Source organism: Cyanistes caeruleus, chromosome Z (assembly GCF_971803275.1).
Source record: "Cyanistes caeruleus chromosome Z, bCyaCae1.hap1.1, whole genome shotgun sequence".
In the NCBI taxonomy this organism is placed as follows: domain Eukaryota; kingdom Metazoa; phylum Chordata; class Aves; order Passeriformes; family Paridae; genus Cyanistes; species Cyanistes caeruleus.
Window position 1 is genome coordinate 22,116,726 of NC_141732.1, and position 20,820 is coordinate 22,137,545.

Sequence of the window (20,820 nt, forward strand, 5' to 3'; positions counted from 1 at the left end):
GCATCTGAACTGATGTATGTGAAGGGTGTGTGTGTCCCAAAACAACTGATGTGTTTTCTCTTCTGGTTATTGATCTACAGGTCTGCAGCATCTGAGCTGCTTGCCACAGTGGGCAGTTCATGATTAAATTAAAATTCTGATGGAAGTGACTCTGATTTTATTTACCATTTTAGTTACTGAAGGCATCTTAAAAGAGGTCAAGAAACGTTAGTGTAAAAAATTTAGTTTACCTTGCAGACCAGTGTTTTAAAAGACCATTTATGATAGATGTAGACCTTGTCATTTCTGGCATTATTGTGAGCTCACCATCATGAATGGAAGATAGAGGAAATTTCCAAAGTTTCCATGGGAAATCTTTAGTCAGTGAAAAATCTCTGTGAAGGAATAGTCAAGGCCAGCTGATTTCCCTTAGATTAAAAAATGTTCATTGCACATTACTGACCATGCATTGTAAGCAGAGATTTTTGAGTTTATTTAGTGTGAGGGGGTTGATGTGTGGTAGGGAAAAGTTTGTAAGTAACCACTCCAGCAATGAATCAAATGTTGCTATAGAAGCTTTATCTATCTGGAAGAATGTCACAAAAATTAAACTTTTGTGTTGTTGTTGTGTGAGCATGTGTGCTGCTGCTCAATATATGTATCTGGGGGGATGTTTTTAGGATTCTTGAGTTGCCTTTGTTTTTAATGGGTTCCTTTGTTTTCCAAGGAACTAGATAGATGTTGGAGTGTGGGAATCATGTGTGAAGTTGGTGACTTTTATGAGGAATAGTGTCAAACTCTTAGCTCTTGTAACTAAAACCATTAGACAAAGGTTGCATTTACACTGTTTCCAATCTTCTTCTTGCAGCTAATATCAAACAGCACTGTCCTTGTAACTGCATTCTCCTAAGGTGCAAGGAAAGTAAGAGAATATCTTTGGTGATTTGTTTTGCTGCACATGGCTGCACATGTTGTCAAATGTGTAGTTTTTTCTGCTTAACATACAAGTTTTTTCGTTTGCTCACATCTCTTCTGTATAGAAAACTGTTATTATCATAATGAATTAACAACTGCTTGAAGAAACGATCCCTGCTTTGCTTAGCTTCAGTATAATTTAACACAAGCATATTCATTTTCTTAGTTAACTTGTCACCAAACCTTATTGTCTTGAGTCTACCTCTGAATAAGCTCTATGTTCCTAGTTTAAGTGACAGATTTGTATTTTGTTATTAAAGAATAGTGCTTATTCTAAATTCATGGATCATCAGTTAATTTGTAGTTTGACTTCAACATTTTAAAGACTTCAATAATAGTAGTAATAGCGAGGGCAAGGTGTGGTTGTCCTCTCTTTTACAGTGTGAGCAGGATCTGAAGACCAGCGATTAAGATGTAAAAGTAATCTTTGTTGGTAATGGCTACTGTTGGAGATGGCTAATGTCATGCATATCTGTTTCACTGGGTCTGTAGATATAAATAAATGTCTGTAGAAGCAGGACTTCAATCCACAAAGAGTGTAGGTGACTGGGGTTATATCCAGATGGCATCTGGTCAGCAGTGGCATTCCTCAGAGCTCAGTATTGGGGCCAGGTCTCTTTAATATCTTTATCAGTGATCTAGACGAGGGGTTCAAGTTTGCAGATGAGTTTTTGCTGGGTGGAAGTGTTGATCTGCTGGGGGGAATCAGACAGGCTAGAGTGATGGGCCAAGGTCAAATTGTATGACGTTCGACAGAGCCAAATGCCCTTGGGTCACAAAAGTCCCTCAGTGCTACAGGCTGGGGCAGAGTGGCTGGAAAGCTGCCCAGTGGAAAAGGACCTGGTGGTGCTGGTTGACAGTGTCTGAACATGAGCCAGCTATCCTCAGGCAGCCAGGAAGGCCAATGGCATCTTGGCTTAGATCAGCAATAGTGAGGCCAGTGACTGTCCCTCTGTACTGGGCACTTGTGAGGCCATGCCTCAAATGCTGTGTCCAATTTTGGGCTCCTCAATACTCGAAACACATTGAGGGGGTGGAGCAAGCCCAGAGAAAGTCAGTGGAGCCAGTGAAGGGGCAGAAGTCTTACAAGGAGTGGCTGGGAGAGCTGCGCATGTTAACCTGGAGAAAAGAAGGACTGAGGGTTCCTTATCTTTCTCTACAGCTATGTGAAAGGGGCTTGTAGAGATGCTTCAATCTCTTCTCCCAAGAAAGAAGAAATAGGACAAGAGGAAACAGCCTCAATTTGTGCTAAGGGAGGTTTAGACAGGCTGTTAGAAAAAGTTACACTGAAAGGGTTGTCAGACATTGGAATGGGCTGCCCATGTAAGTGGTGGAGTCACCATGCCTAGGGTTTTAAAAACATCTAGATGTGGCTCTCCCTAGACTCAGGGACTTAGGTTAGAGCTGGATTTGGCAGTGCTAGCTTACCTGTTCGACTAATTCATCTTTAGGTTTCCAACCTAAACAATTCTGTGGTCTGTGTCAGGACATGGTTTCTCATTCCTATTTTTCTGGGCCTAGGCAGTTTGAAATCTGGTGCCTCTCAAATACTAAGATGGGGTTCAGAAATCATGTGGAACAGAGAATCAAAATGAGTTTTTTGTCTCCCATATTGCTTCTTTAGGATGTTTGAGTTTAGAATTGAATAAAAAATTGCATACAGTGATATCTTAATAAATAATATTTAATGCATATTGTGACAAAATGGCCTTGAAACATATAAACCTGATTAAAATTTCCAAGAAGTTGCAATTTTTTTTTTCTCGCCATTAATAAAAGATCAATAAATTCTTACAGAAATTCTTTTTAACTTTGAAGACCCTAAGCTCAATCTTACATTTAACTTAGAGAGGTCTTGACATAACCTGTGTCCATAGGAGTTATCATTGGACAGAAGGAACTGTGCATACAGCTCTCTAAGATTGGAGTCTTTGACAGCACTCACCACAAGCACATGGTGATTGGCATTCAGGAACTTCAGGACTTCAAGTACAATCATCATTTCATTATCTGGACTAATTCTGGATGGTGCTCTTGGTGTACCGAAGTACAAGTATAAATGCCAAAGAATCTGTTTCAGAAACACCTAGAGCAAGGTGATGTACAGGCTGTGTCTGGCAGGGAGCATCAGTGGCTGGAGGTCAGCACTGCTTGGATTTTTCTACTTTATGCTTTTATATTCTGGATTCATAAAGGACTTCTTTGCCTGTTTATAAAGAGCTAGGCTTTTCTAACTTTATATGGTGATATGCCTGACAGGATCAGGAAGTGTAACATTTAAGACAGATGCCCTTTTTATCCTCTATTCAGTGTGTCTAAGTCAGGTGAAAGCTGCTGTACTGCTGCTAGAAGGGATGCTTCTGACAGTAGAGCTAGCAGTCTGGATAACTAGGAGATGTCTACAATGTAGTAATTATTAAAAATAGTAATGGGAAAAGCTGAATTTTTTTTTTATTCATAATTGAGTTCTAATGAAATGTGAAGGAGTACTTTGAATTACAGCTGAGAAAATTATAGTATAGGTTATGTTACTGGTTTTTCAAGATGTATCTGTTTTTTAAAACAGTGTGCCTTTAAGCAGTTTTAACCTAAATTGGCTTGTGCATACAGTTTTGTCCTCTACATAGATAACATATTTTGACATAATGTTAACCTCATAATTTCTGTAGATGCCTTTAATGCCTTAAGATCTGACCAGTGTTTAATTTCTGTATTTATTTTTCTCAAAGCTCACACCTAATGGAACTGTAGAGTTTTTGTTTAAGATTGATTGATTTGGTGCTTTTTTTTCCCTTTTTGCAGGTATTTGTGGAAACACTTGACAAATGTTTTGAAAATGTCTGTGAGCTGGATTTAATCTTCCATGTAGACAAGGTACTGTGATGACATCCTGTAATATTTTTGTGAATGTTTGGTTCAGCTGATACTTGGCATTAAGCTCTGCCTTACTTTCCAGAGAAGGGTAACAAAGTGGTGAAGGGTCTAGAGAGTAAGTCTTGTGAGGTGTGGCTGAGAGAGTTGGGGAGTGTTGAGGCTGGAGAGAGGGGGCTCAGTGGGAGCCCTCTGCAACCACTTGAAAGGACATTGTAACAGGATGGCGGTTGGTCACTTCTCCCAAATAAACACTGTCAGTCAAGAGGAAATGGCCTCAAGCTGGATACCAGGAAGAATTTCTTCCTTGAAAGAGTTGTCAGGCATTGAAACGGACTGCCTGGGGAGTGGTGGAGGCATCATAACCAGAAGTGTTCAAGAAACAACTGGAGGCTTAGTGATGTCACTTAATCGACATGATGGTGTTTGGTCAAAGGTTGGACTTGAGGATCTTGGAGGTGTTTTCCAACCTTACTGATTCCATGATTCTGTCATATCCGTGATATCAGTGAAATCTAGATTGTTTCTCCTAAAGTATTTCTTCTTTTACTTGAAAGCTGTTAGGGAACATGCCTTTCTGAGGAACAATAAAATAGTACAGGAGATTTCCATAGTAATACTGTACATAAAATTGTAAAACCTAAGACATCTAAATATTCTTAGAGTAGGAACTGCTTCAAGAAATAATGTGTTCAATTTTGTTCATGGTTAGGTTTTATATAACTCAGAACTGAAGTTGTTAAGTGTTTTCCAGTTAGGATTGGAAGTTGCCTTTCATATGCTATGATCATGTAATTTAAATGCTGTGTAGATCTTTATATTTAAAATCTCAAATAGACTTTGTCTTTTTTCAAGCATTTAGAAATAATCTTGTTTGAATATTCCCAGCTATAAGAAACAAGTGTTTTACTTATTAATCTAGTTTAGATAAACATCACCTTTCATTTAAAAGGACTTTGTCGTTTTTTGATGCAATACATAAAATGCTGAGAATTTAACATACAGAATTTATTCCTTCAGTTGCATTTTGTGCCTACTATTGCTTTCTGTGCAGTCACCTTTCCCCATCTATGAACATCTTTCTGCATCAGCAGCAAAAGATGCAAAAAAAAAGTAGGAGAGAAAAAGTAGACTGAAAATAATACCAAGGCAGGTATCTGAAAGAACTATTTCAGATTGACTCTGTTTCAAAATCAGAAAGTTCTTTTGGAAGAAACACTTGCACCTTGACCAGAGAGTGAAATGCAGATTACCTAGAGTGAGTGTATAACCAATACTTGGGTCATGAAAAGTCATTAGGTTTTCTAGTAATTTCCTTGAGTGGAACATGTTGGATATTTCCAAAACAACAGATTAAAGTACAGAAGAGTTTATGAATGGTTTATATATTGGCTTCTGAGCTTAAAGAATGAAAGTAATGCAGTCATTTTGTGCAAAGGAGCTTGATCTTTAGCCGAAGAATGCTTTGGCTGATATGTACTCCAAGCTGTTGCTCTGTAGCATGTTTTATTAAAGAGTATTGCTTAACATAACTTGACAGACAAAATATTTCTAATAATATGTAGAGAACTTAAGTGCTTCAAAATGTTGAATTTCTCAAAGACTATTTTATTTTAATTGGATATGAGATTATATTCCTTCTTTAAAATTACATATCAAATGGACATTAGAAGTTAACTGTTTCATTTGTTTTACTAAAAATCTGCTGAGAATCCCATTAAATTATTAAATGACTAGAATTTTTAAACTCTGAGGAGAATGGGAACTGTAAATACTAATTAGATAGTTTAGTAAAAATCCATTTTCACAACAGAAGTCAGTGAAACCTTGAGTTAAAAAACTTGGAATGTGACATTAACCAATACAGTGATTTTTAACTTGAGTGTAAATGAACAAAATAATTCAATATAAAGACATGAACTTCTGTAGTAATGCAAGACTGCCACCAGCTGTACAGTAGCATTAGTTGTGCAGCTGTGACTCATTTGATGTCCTCTCCATTCTTCCTTTTTTTTTTCCCCTCTCCAGTTTAAGTTCATCAGTATTATTGTAGGTCTGAGAAATAGGAAGATGCAAAATAGGAAGATGCATCTGTGAGAATTTAGACTGCTAAATTGTCTTTAAACTGCTGATAAGGTAACCTTGTCAATAAGCATGGTGCACTGAGCCTTCACAGTTAATGCATGAACTTTCTCTTGCCAGATATTTGTGGCCTGGCTTGTTAATATATTTCAAGTGTGCAAAAGGGAAAAACAGCAACTGCTCCTGTTTGATCTTGACAGTTATATTGGGTGCTTATTTGTGTGTGCTGTTTGGAGTGAAACCTTTGAAATATTTGTATTTTGACTGGTCTGGTATTGAGAAAAGTGAGGATTGGCTAAGTTATTTGAATGAGAGCTGTTTTGTGTCTTCACTTCTTGATGGAGCTGTGGGAGGTTGCTTTCTTGCAATTCTCTTGTGAGAGCTGCCTAAACCAACATTTTTTTCTTGTAAAAAGATGATGTGAAATGTAGAATAGTTAAACTATGTAATCTCAACAGCTGTTGCCTCCTTAGTAACATTTTATGTGGTATTTCTGTAAGGAAATATTTTTGTTCATCAGGTGTTAATAATCATGCAGGACTCAGCAGTGACTATAGTAACCTAGAGCCAAGACAGATGCTTATTCAAGAATATTGATACAGTATGAGAAATTTCTTTGGAGAGTGGAATATAGATGGGAATGAGTGTTTCTAATATGCTATAGCAGATGAGGACTTGGGGTGTCATTGGAGTGTAGTTTGTACAGGAGAAAATTTAACTTCTCCTTTAAAAGATCATCTGTACTACAAGCAGACAAAAAACTTGCTGTAGCTGGAGCAAGACATTTTTACATGTCTTGTGAGGAGGAGGTGTAGGTTTGTTTTAGTCTTTCACTGGTTCCCACACTGAGTCCAAGAGTCTAATGCTTTCTGATGGAAAAGGCATCACTGAAAGCTATTATACAACTAAAATAATAGAATGCATTCAGCTAGGGATGTAAGGGAATACTTCGTGTTTTTTCATGAGTTTTTGGCACCTATTGGAATAGCTCTGGGAGTATCATGATCTCTTGCAAGAGTTTATTATCTAACCAGAACACTGAACTATCCAGAATCAAATTTCTTGAAGACAAGAAAATGTGTTTGACAAATTTTCTTGAGAGAATTTTTCCTTGATACATTCCTTCCTTGATACATTCTTCTTCATGGTTTTAGAGAGTGTATCAAACATAAATAGGAAACACTCTTGATTTTTGTAAAAACACTTAAAATTGTTACTGCAAAACAGCAGTTTCAGGCTTTTTAAAAAGTTGGTGTTCTCAGCAGTCAGATCCCTTTTGGAATATAAGATGTCTATTTGTTGTGCCTTCAGTCCGTCACTTAAGTACTATTTTGAATACACTATTGGTGTGTCTTTCGCACTTCATTTCTACTTAATGTGTTTTTATTTAAGATGTTTTGTTGTTTCATTAGGAAAATAATCAGTGATTTTTTAAATAAGAAAAGATAGAGACAGTAATGTGTATTTGTACTTTTAATATATATATTTGCAGTGAATTTGCAATTTGAAAAGAAAAACAGTTACTGTTTATTTTTGTTTTGCTGCTGCTTGCATACAACCAAATATATATTTAAGAGGAGGGAATCAATGGATTACGATAGTTGCATAGTTTATGTAGTCAAAGCAGTGATTTCCTTGCATATGCAGGTTACCAATTAAAGTTAATGATATGCTGTTATTAAGAAAACCATGCCCTTTAGAAGAAAAGTGGGGCAACAAAGAATAGTCAAGTTTCTTTAAAGCCATCTGTACTCTGAACATTTTTAAATGCTTTGTGTTAGACTTCACTATTGCATCCTGAAAGTACAAAAATATTCAGAGAAAGGTAAGAAGCATGACCCAAGGTATAGTTAAAGGAAGAAGTTACATATTCTAGAGAGGCAAAGGAGTAAAAAGTATATAGAAAGAAAGGTTTTGGAAGAGCCCAAAGGGGTCTGAAGAAGAGCTGTTTTCAGCCTTTCTAGATTCATTAATTTAATATTTGTACAGAAATGCACTTAAAATTTATCAGGGAAACAAATTCAACTTTGTTTTTGAGGTGTGGCACAAAACCAAGAACTCTGTTGGATTTTGATGTACTAACTCTGGGTTATTTGAGATTTACTTCTATCCTTGATCCATGGGGAAACTGGGACAATGTCCAAACTAGTAGTTAGAATTAGGCTTTTGAGATACCAGATTCCACATGTTTATTTCTGAAAAGTAGAAAAATGCGCCTTGTCTTCAGATTTAAATAGTATTATGGGATTAAAATATTACACATTGCATGGTAACTCTGGACTTTTACTAGTAAGTGTGCAGAAGAATCCCTTTTAAAAAAGAAAAGAAAACCGAAACAAGTCTTTAATACGCTTTGAATGCAGACTCTAAAGCAGTGGTTCATGAACCAGGGCTTTCAAGGGAAGAGACATACTCAAGTCAGGGCTTCAGGGAAGAGGGATATTTTAAAATACCCATTTCAGTAATGTCCTCAGCTGGTTTATGTGCTCCTGCAGTTTGAGTCCTAGCTGTCAGTCTTAGCTGTAGATGCTGAAGACTCCATATTTATCTGGTATCACACAAATGTCAATTTTACTTCTGAGCCAAATCTTGGGATCTGTGCTGGGTGAGCATCAGAATCTCTTTCTTCTCAATTGTAGTTCAAAGTAGCATTTAGACATCTACTTGTGAGCAATTTGTTTAGTCTTGCAGGACCTGTTTCCTAGAGGTGTTACTGCTGTTGGTGCTATTTTGAACTTTAAAAATTGGATGGAAAATGGGAACAAAGAAGGAGGAATGTGGAAGTTGCTTAGTATTGATGAGTGGTAGAGCAGATGAGTTTGTAACAGAGCTGTGAACAAAGAAGGTATCGGAGAGAGAAACAGGAAATTATGAGCTTTGTTCCCAACTGGCTTTAGATTAAATGCTAACATTAACTGACTTACAGAATACGTGTTTCCCTGTATTGAGGTACCTAGACTATCTTTCCAGATTGTATGGAGGATATTTTGCATTTTTGAATTCTCTTTCGGTCTCTTTTAGGTCCATAATATATTGGCTGAAATGGTCATGGGTGGAATGGTTCTGGAGACCAATATGAATGAAATTGTCACTCAGATTGATGCTCAAAATAAACTGGAGAAATCTGAGGTAAGAGTGATGCAGTGTGTAGTTTCTAAACTGAAAAAAGGGTTGTAGTAAATGCATGCTATGTAACACTCTTAGTCCTTCATAACAAAATAAATACTGTAAGCTGCCTGCTTATAGTGCCAGAAATTTGCACTGTATCTGAGGGTGTTGTACCTTTCATCATAAGTAATAACTGCTTAGTCGCTGCTGATGAGATTTTGCTTTTTGTATCTAATAGCATTGTGCACCATTGCTATTAAGATACTTCTGTAGTTCTCTAAGTTTCTCTTGTAGAAAACCTTTTATTTCCAGCCTACTGGTTATGCTGGACTAGTGACTTCAGCAGTTAGATAAAATTAGATAAAGAAACAAAGTGTGTCTTCAAAGACTACATACTTCTATCTGATAGTATGCTTATAAGCACCTGAAATAAATAGCAGCAGTAATACTGCAGTACAAGAAAATAAATTGGACTGGAATGAATAGAATTTAAAGCCCAGTTTTAGACATTTCAAAGTAAATATGAATTAAGAAATTTTGATAATCTGAACCTTTGGTCTACAGAAAATGATATTCTGTATTTGCCCATAAGAGGCTGAGTGAGAGATCACACATGAGTTGTGGGAATCCTTTTTCAATTCAACAGTTACTGAATTTGTGTTTAGTAAAGACATTTAAATCAGGAAAGGATCTTAGAGTGACTTTATATTTGATACAGAATATTACTGTCCCTTTAATGTCACCATATGTGTAAGCCAAAATGCTGCTAATAAATGTTAGCTAAGTCTGTGCTGAATTCTAAATGATGAGAGTAATTCCACAGAGTACATCAAAGCAGTAGTATCGAAGTTTCTGAACAAGCCTTTGCTTGAATTGGAGACTTTCTAAAAGTGAGGTCAGCTGAGTAGACTGAAATCTTCCAGGTGGCATAAATATGAACTAAACAGCATTTTAGGAGAGGACCTAGAGAACTTCTTCGTTCTAACTGAAGTGCAATAAAGAGAGAAATTAATTTTTCAGTTTTTTTTTTTTTTGTGGTACAGCATGTACTGTTCTTCTGATTCTGCAGTCTCAAGCTGTGCCATCTCCATTATTTAAATACATTTAATTGTTTTGCACAATTCCCAAACAATATCCAAGAATAGGACAACAATACGTGAAAAATAAGAAAAAGCTAGGTATGATATTACGCAGTACCTAGCAATATACATCTGAAAGGATTCTGTGCAGACCTTGAAGATGTCCAAAGTGTTAATTTTAATGTTTTTCTCACACTCAGAATGAAGCACTGATCACGGAGATGAATATTTGGAGTTATTCCCATAAATTTTTACTATGTTTAAATAACTTCTGTATACATACATTTTTCCTTATTTGATAGAAAAGCAGCCGTGTTCCCAAAAAGTGAACTTCCCGAGCAGCTGTGTTCTACCATGTATTGTGTATGTATTGGCTTAATCTGAAAGCATTTGATTATGTAAATTCTGTTACCAACTCAACTGTGAACTAATCTCTGACTAGTCTTCTGAAACACATCAATTCACTGCACCCAGCAGCAATACCTGCTGTCTTCCATTGTTCATTAGTAAGTCATTCTTTCTATTAAGAGCTTTTAGTATAAAAGTAGGTGGTAGATGATCTGAAAAAAACACATAGAACTTGAAGTGTATGCAAAGCAAATAGAAACTTGTTCCTTTACATTCAGCAGTGAATTATAGAAGATAAAGAAGTAGCAGTGATAAATTAAAACACTTGGTGACTGGGATGAAGCAGAACATTTCACAGTCTGCTCACCACAAACACTTTCTTTTTCTTTAGTTCAGTGACTGTTTTCAAATTTAACAGTTACTGCAATGCTGTGATATGTCACAATACCTGGTAGTTATTTCCTTACATCATTAATAATTTGTTTCATGTATATCCACAGACACTTCCTGATTGCTATTTCTTTTCCTTTTGTCTTCTTCGATAAAGATTGTAGATCTTTCAGTATGTCTTTCCTGAACACATATTTTCAAGACACAAACAAATCCACATAAATCAAAATAAATAATAACTTAATAAATTTTGAATTCTGGTCACTGAGAAACCAAAACTAGTGGATCTTCTTAGTTTCCTTTAATTTAAAAAAAAACCAGAAATTATTATTGATGTAGTCCCGAGTTTATAGGAGTGCCACCTGTGCCCACAACACTGTTGCTTTAGTCCCTTTGGCTTTTAGACCACCATCATACCTCTTGCATTTACAAAGCAACTATCTTAAGGTTAAATTGCCTTTTCTTTTATAGCTTATATAGAAACAATGAAGCAAATAAAGCTTTAACTGGGTTATATTTTCAGAAATACTTAAGTTTGTATTGTGCCCATCTGGCTTTCAGTAATATACAAAATGTAGCTATTTAGTGTCAGGTATTTGTTTAGTTTTGCAGTAGGTTTCTAAACAGGCTTTCTGTTAGAATTTAGTGAAAAAGACTGAACGTATTAAATTCACATATATTTGAGCAAAGTTACCACCTCAAGGAATTTGTTCATATTTTCAACAGAGATTAATTAAACCAGTATAAGGGAGTCCCTAGCTTTGATTTGTGATTCAGCTAATATTGTCTGGATGGGCTACAAAGGAAACTATTTGTACCCTGAGCAATGTTGTCTTATATGCCTTATTTCCCTGCCTTTCAGTTTAGTGTTGTTCTGTGAATGGGTTTCTGGTCAATCCTAAAACCAAAGAATTATGGTGATAAAGGGAGGGAATTCTTTGGGAGAGGGGTCATGGGGATTTTATTCAGAGCTTCTGGAAGTATTATAGGTAAACCTGGGCTACCTCTTCTCTATTTGGAGAGTTCAACTGCGTGTGATTTAGACTTTTAAGTTGGGCCTCATTTTTTTCTGAACCTCCTGATCTTTTCTGGCTCTTTCCATTCTTCTCTCTTACAGACCTTTATCTTTCAGTCTCCCAGACAGGACAGGTAGACAAAGGTATTGCTGACTTTTAGAAAAAAATGTACTTTTAACAAAAAGGGAAAGCAAAATGATGTCAAAGGCAATAAATTATGTAGGCCAGACTCAAAAATTATGTGTAAAAATACCCATACTAGTCCTTGTAGCCTACTTTTTGTGCTAGTTTCTTGTAGTTCCCTCATCTTTTTATTGGCTATAGTGTATTTTACTAGCTTTTCATTGACATCATATTTTTTATTTTATTTCTCTTCCTGCATTTTAGAATTTAACTTTTCTTTGTATCATTGTTAAGCAAGGGAGTATGAACTTGCATGAATATTAGCCAAAAACCCCTGCAAAATTATTATCAATAAAAAATGTACACACAGATAACAAGATATGATGACATTATACAAATAACTTCTTTGTTGGAAGAATTTTGTCCCTAATAATCTAAAATATGTAGAATGTAAAATGTGAACTCTTTTGCTTCACCATTTAGTATTTCCGGATAAAAGCGATTTTACCTGCTTGCAAAGAGAAGTTCCAAAATAAACTTAATGAAATGTTAAAAATCCCACCACCAAAACCAACTGAAATAGTTCTGTATAGAGAGAATGAAATTATCAGTGCAATTTGTAAAGATGATGTAGAAATTCTGAAGTTGGTCATCCAGCCTTAAGTATGTTGAACATAGAATGAGAAGGGCTGTCAGCATGTACTCAACTTCAGACGTACATTTGCTGTCAGTATAATCTGAATATTTGGATTTTGCTCTAAGATATCCTGATAACTGCAGTCCCTGAACATGAATGTTAACAAAGAACAGAAAAAGGAGAAGGAAATTATATGTTTGAAATTCAGTTTATGGTCAATGTCACCTGGCATTTGTTGTTTGAAACATTTAGTTTAGCTCAACAGTTTGAATGTCAGTCAGTGTTAATGGCAATTCTTCAAAATTAATTTCCACTTGTTTTAACTCTGTGTACTCAAACTGCAGGTATTTTAAACAGGTGGAATCTTAAGCAGTTGAAATTTATTTAATTTATGAGTAGCTTTGCTCTTTACATTTCATGTGATCTTCCTAGGATATAGTGTACTGCAATACCGATAAGATTTAACAACTGTAACTCCGCAATTGGATTTAGTAACACTGAGTTGTAAAAGCATTAGCTAGAAATAGTTTTTTGGTAACATGCAACATTTTAACCTGCATTTGAAGTATGCTACAGCACATGAAGAACATCAAGGACGTGGCCTTCCTCTGCCTAGTATGTTAACTAACACTTGTAACATATAGTCTGTGTTTCATTGGTAACACTAGGGAGCTTGAGCTCAGATTTTTTTGGTTTGGTTTGTTTTTTTTCTTTTTCTTTTTCTTTTTGTTCAAAGCTACTTTTCTTTTTCTGTGTTCTGCTCACACATATTGTTTTTATTTTTGGGTCTGGCAATGAAAAACAAACAAAGAAATAATTAATCATTCCCATCCATTACTCCTTTTGTGATTCAAGTGCTTAAAATTTCTAAGAGTATGTCTTAAGTCTTCTTATCTGTTTGGCCTCATTTTGATATACTTGCAGACTTCATTTTGGTTTTTCTCTAATTATGTTCATTTATTTAACCTCATGAGCAGGGGACATGATCATTCCTTTATATTATGTATTGCATCCTTTCATGATTTCATATCCCTGCTGCTTTGAAGTCATACTTGTTCTGAAAAAAAGCATTGCTGTGAAACACCGGCAGCAGAGAGGTCCTAGTACCTCTGAAGTATCTGGAAAAGGGTGGCTTATTTTGCAGTGTTAGCCTTCATTATTTTGTTTTCCAGTAGGTTGTGTTTTTTCTATATATTTATTTTAGTGCTAGCTAGCTCTGTGTAGAGTTATTTGGGATGACAGTTGGAACAGTTTTATTTGTATATGCATATTAACATTGTGTGTGATGTGCAAGACTTTCCCCAAATGATCTGCATTTCTTTTTAAAGAGTAAAACAAGGTTGCTGGGATCACTTTGAAATGAAGTTGCCAGTTGGGCTTTCTAAGAAAGGGTGATGATAAGAACAAAGAAAATAGATTTCCGTAGTGATTAATCATGACCAAAGTAAATTAATGACAGCTTATGTTTCTCACATGATAGATTAGGACCAGTAGAGTAAAAATCCTGTTATTAAATGTGTCCATTTCAATCTATGAAATAGTGTCTTTTTGCATATATAGTATTGCTCTTTAGAAGTATATGAATATGTTTACGAGCATTTTTTGCAATAATGGAACCTAAAATTTTAATATGCAGCATTTCAACATTAAAGCACATCCTTCAACAAGAAATGAAATTTGAGAGTACAAAGGAGCTGCAGCAAAACTGTGTTGTATTGGCTTATTGTTATACCAACTGTATGCAATTCATATTGTCTTTCTGAAATTGCATTAATTATGTCTTAAGAAGTTTTAGTTTCACTTTGCTTCAGTCATTTGCTTGCTGTGATAGACGATTCATCATTCACTGCATGTTTAATGCTTGCTACATGTTTTGTTTTTTCAAGTGGAACAGGTTTTTCTTTGCACATCACCAATTTACCTGCTGAATTATATGATAAATAAGGCAGGTGTAGCTTGTTGAGTATTACAGTGAAAGCAGTATTAATCTGGTGCCTCTAGAAAATGCCTCGAAAGCACATGGGGCTGAAAGTATTTACTTGCTGTACGTTTGTGTTTGTAAATACAGTTCACTTCCAGGAAAAGAAATGGAAGGACTGCCTACTAGTTCACTGCCTAACATGCTAAAAAGGAGTGCTAAGGGGTTCAAATATAATAGCATTTGAATTCTATTAGTTATCCAGCTTTGGAGTTAATGTGCTTTTCAGTCACTTTATCCATTAGACAATTTTTTGTGAACTGTTTGCTCTCTTAGAAATGCTGTGTAACTGTATTGTGCTTGGTAGGGTGGACATTAATTGTGATAAACAGCATCCTGCTATGCATTTTATGTATCCACTATTCTACAAACCCACTTAATACAGAGGATTACAGGAGAAGAGAATGTAATAATTTGAAAATCTCTACTCCTGCATCTGATAGTGAAAGATAATGTCTGTAAAAAAAAATAGGTAATCTGACAATCACAGCAGTTTTGTCAGGGATCTTCACTGATTTTGATCCAGAATGGTCCTTATGAAACATGACTCCAAGCTGGGAGCTATGACTGCGTAGGGGGGTGGAAGGGCAGTGGTCATGTAAATTGTGGTATTTTTAATAACTCTCAATTGTGTCTCCATTGTATCTTATGCCATTGGGGCGGGAGGCAGGGACTGTAGGTCTGTATAAAGGGGATAGTAGCAGGTAGGTAAAAATAATGACCAGTTATACTAAAAATGTTATTTTTCCATTAAGAATAAGTAACTTCCCTTAAATTAGCGTAAAGAATCTCCATCCAAGTCACCCAGCAGACACCTCTCCTTTGAATTGCCAAGCATGTGCTATCATGTCATTACTTACTATATTTTTCTGATTTCCCTTTCAGTTGTAAATTGTATAATTCATTGCTTTTAATTAGTATTTTCATCTCAATGGAAAACAGTTTACATTGCCCCATTTTGCTTAATGAATTTTTATTCCATTACTGCAAATAGAATTTAAAGGATTAAAAGCATTTTTTGTTTTATCCAATATGACTTTGCTGGTAGTTACCTCTTGATTTAAAATTTGTATTTCCAAGTTCTTAGATGTAAGAGGACAGTGTTGGGCATCTTCATGCCATGTGTGCTGTTTTTTTAATAAATAGAAAGAAATTGCAAGGTCTAATACTGCTCCTTTAATTTATTGCAGATTCAAGGATACAGATTTTGGATACTTGCATTTCTTAATATTGCTAGTGTTAGGTCCAGGTTTTCCCCTGTAAGAATATACTGCTATTGAAAAAGCCTCTGAACTGAATGACCTGATAGACTTGGTGATGTTCAAGGAAATTAAGGAAAAAGAGGGTTTAAAAATACTTTTTTGCACCTTTTAAGTTTTAGTTAGTCTGTACTTCTGAGAACTGATGATTTGGGTTATGTCAGGACGAAAGTGAGAGCAAATCTGGTTACATTAGAGATTCAGTTTTCTGAGCTTTTTTTCTCTGCCCCCACATTCTTTTCCCAACTTTGGCATGTCTCACAGAGGAGGGTTTGACAGGGAAGATACTGTTAATAGATGACTCAGAGTTTTCTGGTCTCTGTTTCTTCTTCTGGGAATCATCCCATGACTAAAATATAGGGATTTGAGATGCTTTAGCCTTTCCACATAGATGGTTAGTTCAAAATCAGAAACTTTAATCGGTTTGTTTTGGCTTGGATTATTTTTTTGAAGAGAGAAAGAAGAACAGTAGGTAGGATTTTAAGTGAAAAATCTTACATTAACTTGACTTCATGTTTTTTTTTATATCCTTCCAGAAGGAGAGTTGTTATCTCTAGATACAGCTCTATGGTTGTGTGTGGGGTGTCTCTCTCCTTTTGTGCAGTAGACCAGATGGACACTGTGGAAGTCAGATATACTCCTCAGTAGTTTTACCCTACACTTGTAATGGATCTCAGTGAAAACCAAGGTTATACTTGGAGTGGTATATACATACCAACACTCTTTAATAATCAAATATGACACAAACTTCTCAAAGTTTTTCTTCCTTCGTTTACTGTATTTCTTGTTCAGAAATACTTTGTGTGCAAATAGGCTGATTTCTTCAGTCTTTGACAAACCTAAAGACCTTCCATTTCTGCAGGTTTAGTCTTTTTAAAAAGCCAATTCCTAGCATCTTGCTTTGTTTCTCATAGATTGCTCCTTTTTACTGGACCTGCAAGATGCCACACTCAAACTAGTAGATGTGGAACTCACGTGGTGATTTTTATTGATTTTGAATATTTTTGATCTTACTTTTAAAACATCAAAATAAAAGTTAATTATTTTTACATACTCAGAGGATTTGGAATATGATGTCTTTTTTTCCTAATAAATGCTCTTCTTTTGAAAATCTTCTGTGCCTTTTTTTTTCCCTTGCAAAAATAAAAATTATTTTTACTCTTGTGGCAAGTCTGAAGTAAAACCACAGCTCAAATTCTAAATCTACATAGAGAATCTGGACTTTTAGGAGGAACATTTCTGTACTTAAAATGAATAGCATGTTTTTTTCACAATATCAGTTATAGTAGTAACACTTACTAGTCTTGTTTTAATAGTTCTTAAAATAGCAAGGTTTTGAATAGGTGTTTTCAGAAGCAATATGGAAAGATGAATTTTGGTATGTCTTCAGGCCTCTGAGCTGTAAATGGTTAGCATTCAATAATATACCTCAGTGTATGTGTAAACTTGGCAGCTACTTTATCTAAAAGCGTAACTAAACACAAGTCAGTAATTCTGTTGTAAAACTTGCATGTTTATACAGAAAGGCTCTAGTTTTGTGTGCAAAGAGACTGCAGTAGAGGGCTTTAATAAAAAATAGGTGCTATTTAATTTTATAGTTTAATTTGGCATAATTGTGTTGTGTAATGCTCAAGGGGATGCAGATATGTTAGTGTATAATTAGTTACTGTGGGACAACAGATCATTCTAGTTTGTCCATAGAAATTATCTGTCTGCATGCTCTTTATCACCCACAAATGCAGGGTGTTTATCCTTTTCATCTTAGTCTAAGCCACCTTGAAATACATGTGTGTGTATATATATATATATATGTATTTGTATGTGTATATAGATACACACGTGTGTGTGTGTGTGTGTGTGTGTGTGTCCATTGATTTGACTGACATTCAGTGCCTTGTTACTTTGAGGCTACTTCTTCTGAATCTGTAACCAATGTTAGTCAAGTGTGAACCGTGTGAACTTTTAGAATAGCTGAGAGACAAAGGCAGCACATTGGACACTCAACACCTCAAGACTGTCAGTTCTATAATGTGCACATTACATGTGCTTGGATAAGCCTCCTGTTCCTTCCTCTCATACTTTTCCATCCATTTGACATTACATGTTTTACCATATAAAAAGGAGTATGTGAACTGTTTTCTCTTTCTGGTTTAATATTTCCAAGTAACCCATTTCATTCCAAACACAATTACCATGTGGTTTTTCTAATTGTGTAACCATGGAAATACTTGAAAAATTAGTTGTGTATATTGCTGGTGAATCTTCTTGTGACCAACTTTGCCTGACTTGCATTTTTCCTCACTTTATATACAGGCTGGTTTAGCAGGAGCTCCAGCCCGGGCTGTTTCAGCTGTAAAGAATATGAATCTGCCAGAGATCCCAAGAAATATTAATATTGGTGACATCAGTATAAAAGTACCAAACCTGCCCACTTTTAAATAACATGGCTACTCCAGGTAATACCAAGGAAGAAATGTACTAGAGATTTACTGCATAATTGTTTACTAAATAAACATGTCTAACTTTTACTGTTCTGATAACACTCAAGGTACTGCATAGACATAACCTGAAAAATCAGTGTGTGGAGTTGAATGTTGCTTTTGTCTTGTTTGTGAAATTAAAGGAAAGGGGTAGTTCCCACGTGATTTCTAAATTACATTCCTATGCCCTTGCAAGGCATATCACTGTGTCTCAGCTGCTGCAGTATTTTGGGGAAGTATTGAAGATATTCTTTACTTTGTATAAACTATAATGCTGAGGTTTTTTGTATATTCACCAAAGTCTATAATTAGTGTGTTCTTTACTTCTGTTTGTCATGATTATTTAATACTTAAGTGCAGATGTTGCATGAAAACATTTAACTCATGTTTTGTTTAAATAAAATCATAACAAACTGGACTTCGAAACACCTGTTTTTTGAAGTCTACTGTTTGCAATAAACCATGTTGTTTCCTAATCATGGAGCCAATTGACTATGTATAAGTACTGTTGTAGCAGACATTGATGTTGTAGTTTAATCTCTGAAGGGCTTACCCAGGGGTATTGTGCTGAACATGTTGGCTCTTTACTTTTCTCACAAAAGCTGTTCATTATTATACTAAAGGAAAAAACTGCCTTTACCGAAGATCTGATGACTTTTGTTTACATATACATGTTGATACTTACACAATCTGATAGACTTTTGCTGATGGTCTGACTTTGTTTTGGAGAAAAATGGGCCCTGTGATTGCTCTGTGTTGTGAGAAGCACAAAATGGGCTGAGGAGATTATATTTGGGCAGTTCAAACCTGTACATGAGAGTCTATCAAATAATGTGATAAAGAAAGGCACTCTGGAAAGATAAATGGGGATACTTTAATAGGGCATCTGTGCCTGGTGACATTTGTGATTCTCGGCATTGAATTGGATTTGAGAGACACATAGAATTGTCAAGACCTCAGAGAAATCTAAGTGCTATCACCTCTGCGTAAGTTGCTCAGCTCTTAAACTCTTCTGTGATTTAAAAAACATAAAAGGGGGATAGTGATTGTTTTTTATAATCATGCTCTTAAGCTCTGTGTGATGTACAAGTATGTTTAAATAAATAATAAAAACATCATTGGGATATTTAAGAACTCCTGCAAAGCCTTTTTTTTCTCCAAAAAAATACTTAGTCAATACTGTATATGAAAATGCAATAATATCAAGAACAACAGATTTCAGGACGAGTCTGAGAGGGACTGCACTACTTCAGGGATTTGGATCTGATGTAAACTGAGTGTTCTTTCCCTTTAGTTGAATGTTAAGACATAGTCTATAGAATCAGCTTTGAAGCACATCACGTTTTCTGTTTGATCAACAGTAACTAACATATTTTGGGAGCGTTTGAGAGAGAAAAGGAGAAAGAGAAATTACTTTTGAGGTGGAAAATCTGATACAATCCAAGGAATTTTAATGTATTTCTTAAGCGGAGAATAACAACTTCATGTATATTCTTTGTATTACATTTAATAAACATTAAACATTAAAAAAATGCTTTTGAAAACAGAGTTGCTCTCTCCAAACCTCTCAAAAAGAATATTTATTCTTCCAAATCAACTTTCTTAGGTTGAGGCTTCAAAAAATTTCAGGTGGCATTTAAGTAATTAACTGCCTCTTTATCATTTGGACCAAAGAAATTGAGAGAGTAAAACATGCCGGCCATTTTTGTTTTCTCCCTGTGAGGGAGAGGAATACTTAGTATTCCCAAACTGGACATTATAGCTAGTACAAAACTGAAACTTACCATTTCACCTGCCTACTTTTGTTTATCTTCTTAATGCTTGGCACATGTGACATTCAAAGTAAAGGTGATGAAACCTTTCCTTATTGTTGCCTCTGTGATGATATGGTTAGTTGTCCTGCCAAAGGAGGAATAGGACATTTTGAAACATGTGGTACTCTAACCTGCAGAATGTTCTTTTAGCTATTTGTTAAAGCAACTCAAAATTTCAGAAATTCTTCTGAGTCCTCTATTTTTGTCTCACTTTCTTCTCTCTAGTTCTTTTTCAGATTTGTAAGCTTATGTAGTTAAAACATTTTTCATTCCTTGCAGATAAATATTTTCTGTATTTATTTGGATGAAATACCCAAAAGAAAGTGTATCTAAGAGGCATCTTGACATGAAACATACTTGGGATTGCCTTCTCACCTGCCAATAGCCAGCCTGTCTTTCGTTTTAGTAAGATAGGTCTTCACTTTTAACAATTATATGGCTATTTTAAACTCTTTTGTTTTAGTTTAGGGGGTTTTAATAATGTTGTCTGTGCTGCTTTTCTCTGTCCTGATGTGTCTTCTTCCAAAAGGCTTTTTCTCTGGAAAGCTCTCCTATAGATACCAGGCTTTTCATGAAGCTTCTCTGTGACTAGCCAGCAAAAATTTAATGTGAGGCTGTAGCTCAGAGCTGGTGCTCCCTTACTCAGGTAATCTTCAGATGGGAAGAAATGCTTTATCAGAT

At 35.5% G+C, this 20,820-nt stretch overlaps 1 protein-coding gene across 4 annotated transcripts in view; it reads left to right on the plus strand.

Annotated features, from left to right (window-relative positions):
• AP3S1 (adaptor related protein complex 3 subunit sigma 1) overlaps positions 1 to 20,820 on the plus strand; it is a 46,021-nt gene that overhangs the window by 9,546 nt on the left and 15,655 nt on the right. For 2 of the 4 annotated variants that reach the window (XR_015280711.1, XM_086868490.1), the window contains exons 4-6: positions 3,757 to 3,828; positions 8,929 to 9,036; positions 18,159 to 18,301. Coding sequence is in view for 3 of the 4 variants with exons in the window: in XM_086868490.1 (XP_086724616.1) it covers positions 3,757 to 3,828; positions 8,929 to 9,036; positions 18,159 to 18,287 (309 nt within the window). In the remaining variant the exon portion in view is untranslated. Of the gene's footprint in view, positions 1 to 3,756; positions 3,829 to 8,928; positions 9,037 to 11,949; positions 11,992 to 16,759; positions 16,995 to 18,158; positions 19,457 to 20,820 lie in introns of those variants that run through there. The other 2 variants (XM_086868492.1, XM_086868491.1) reach the window with 2 other exon arrangements.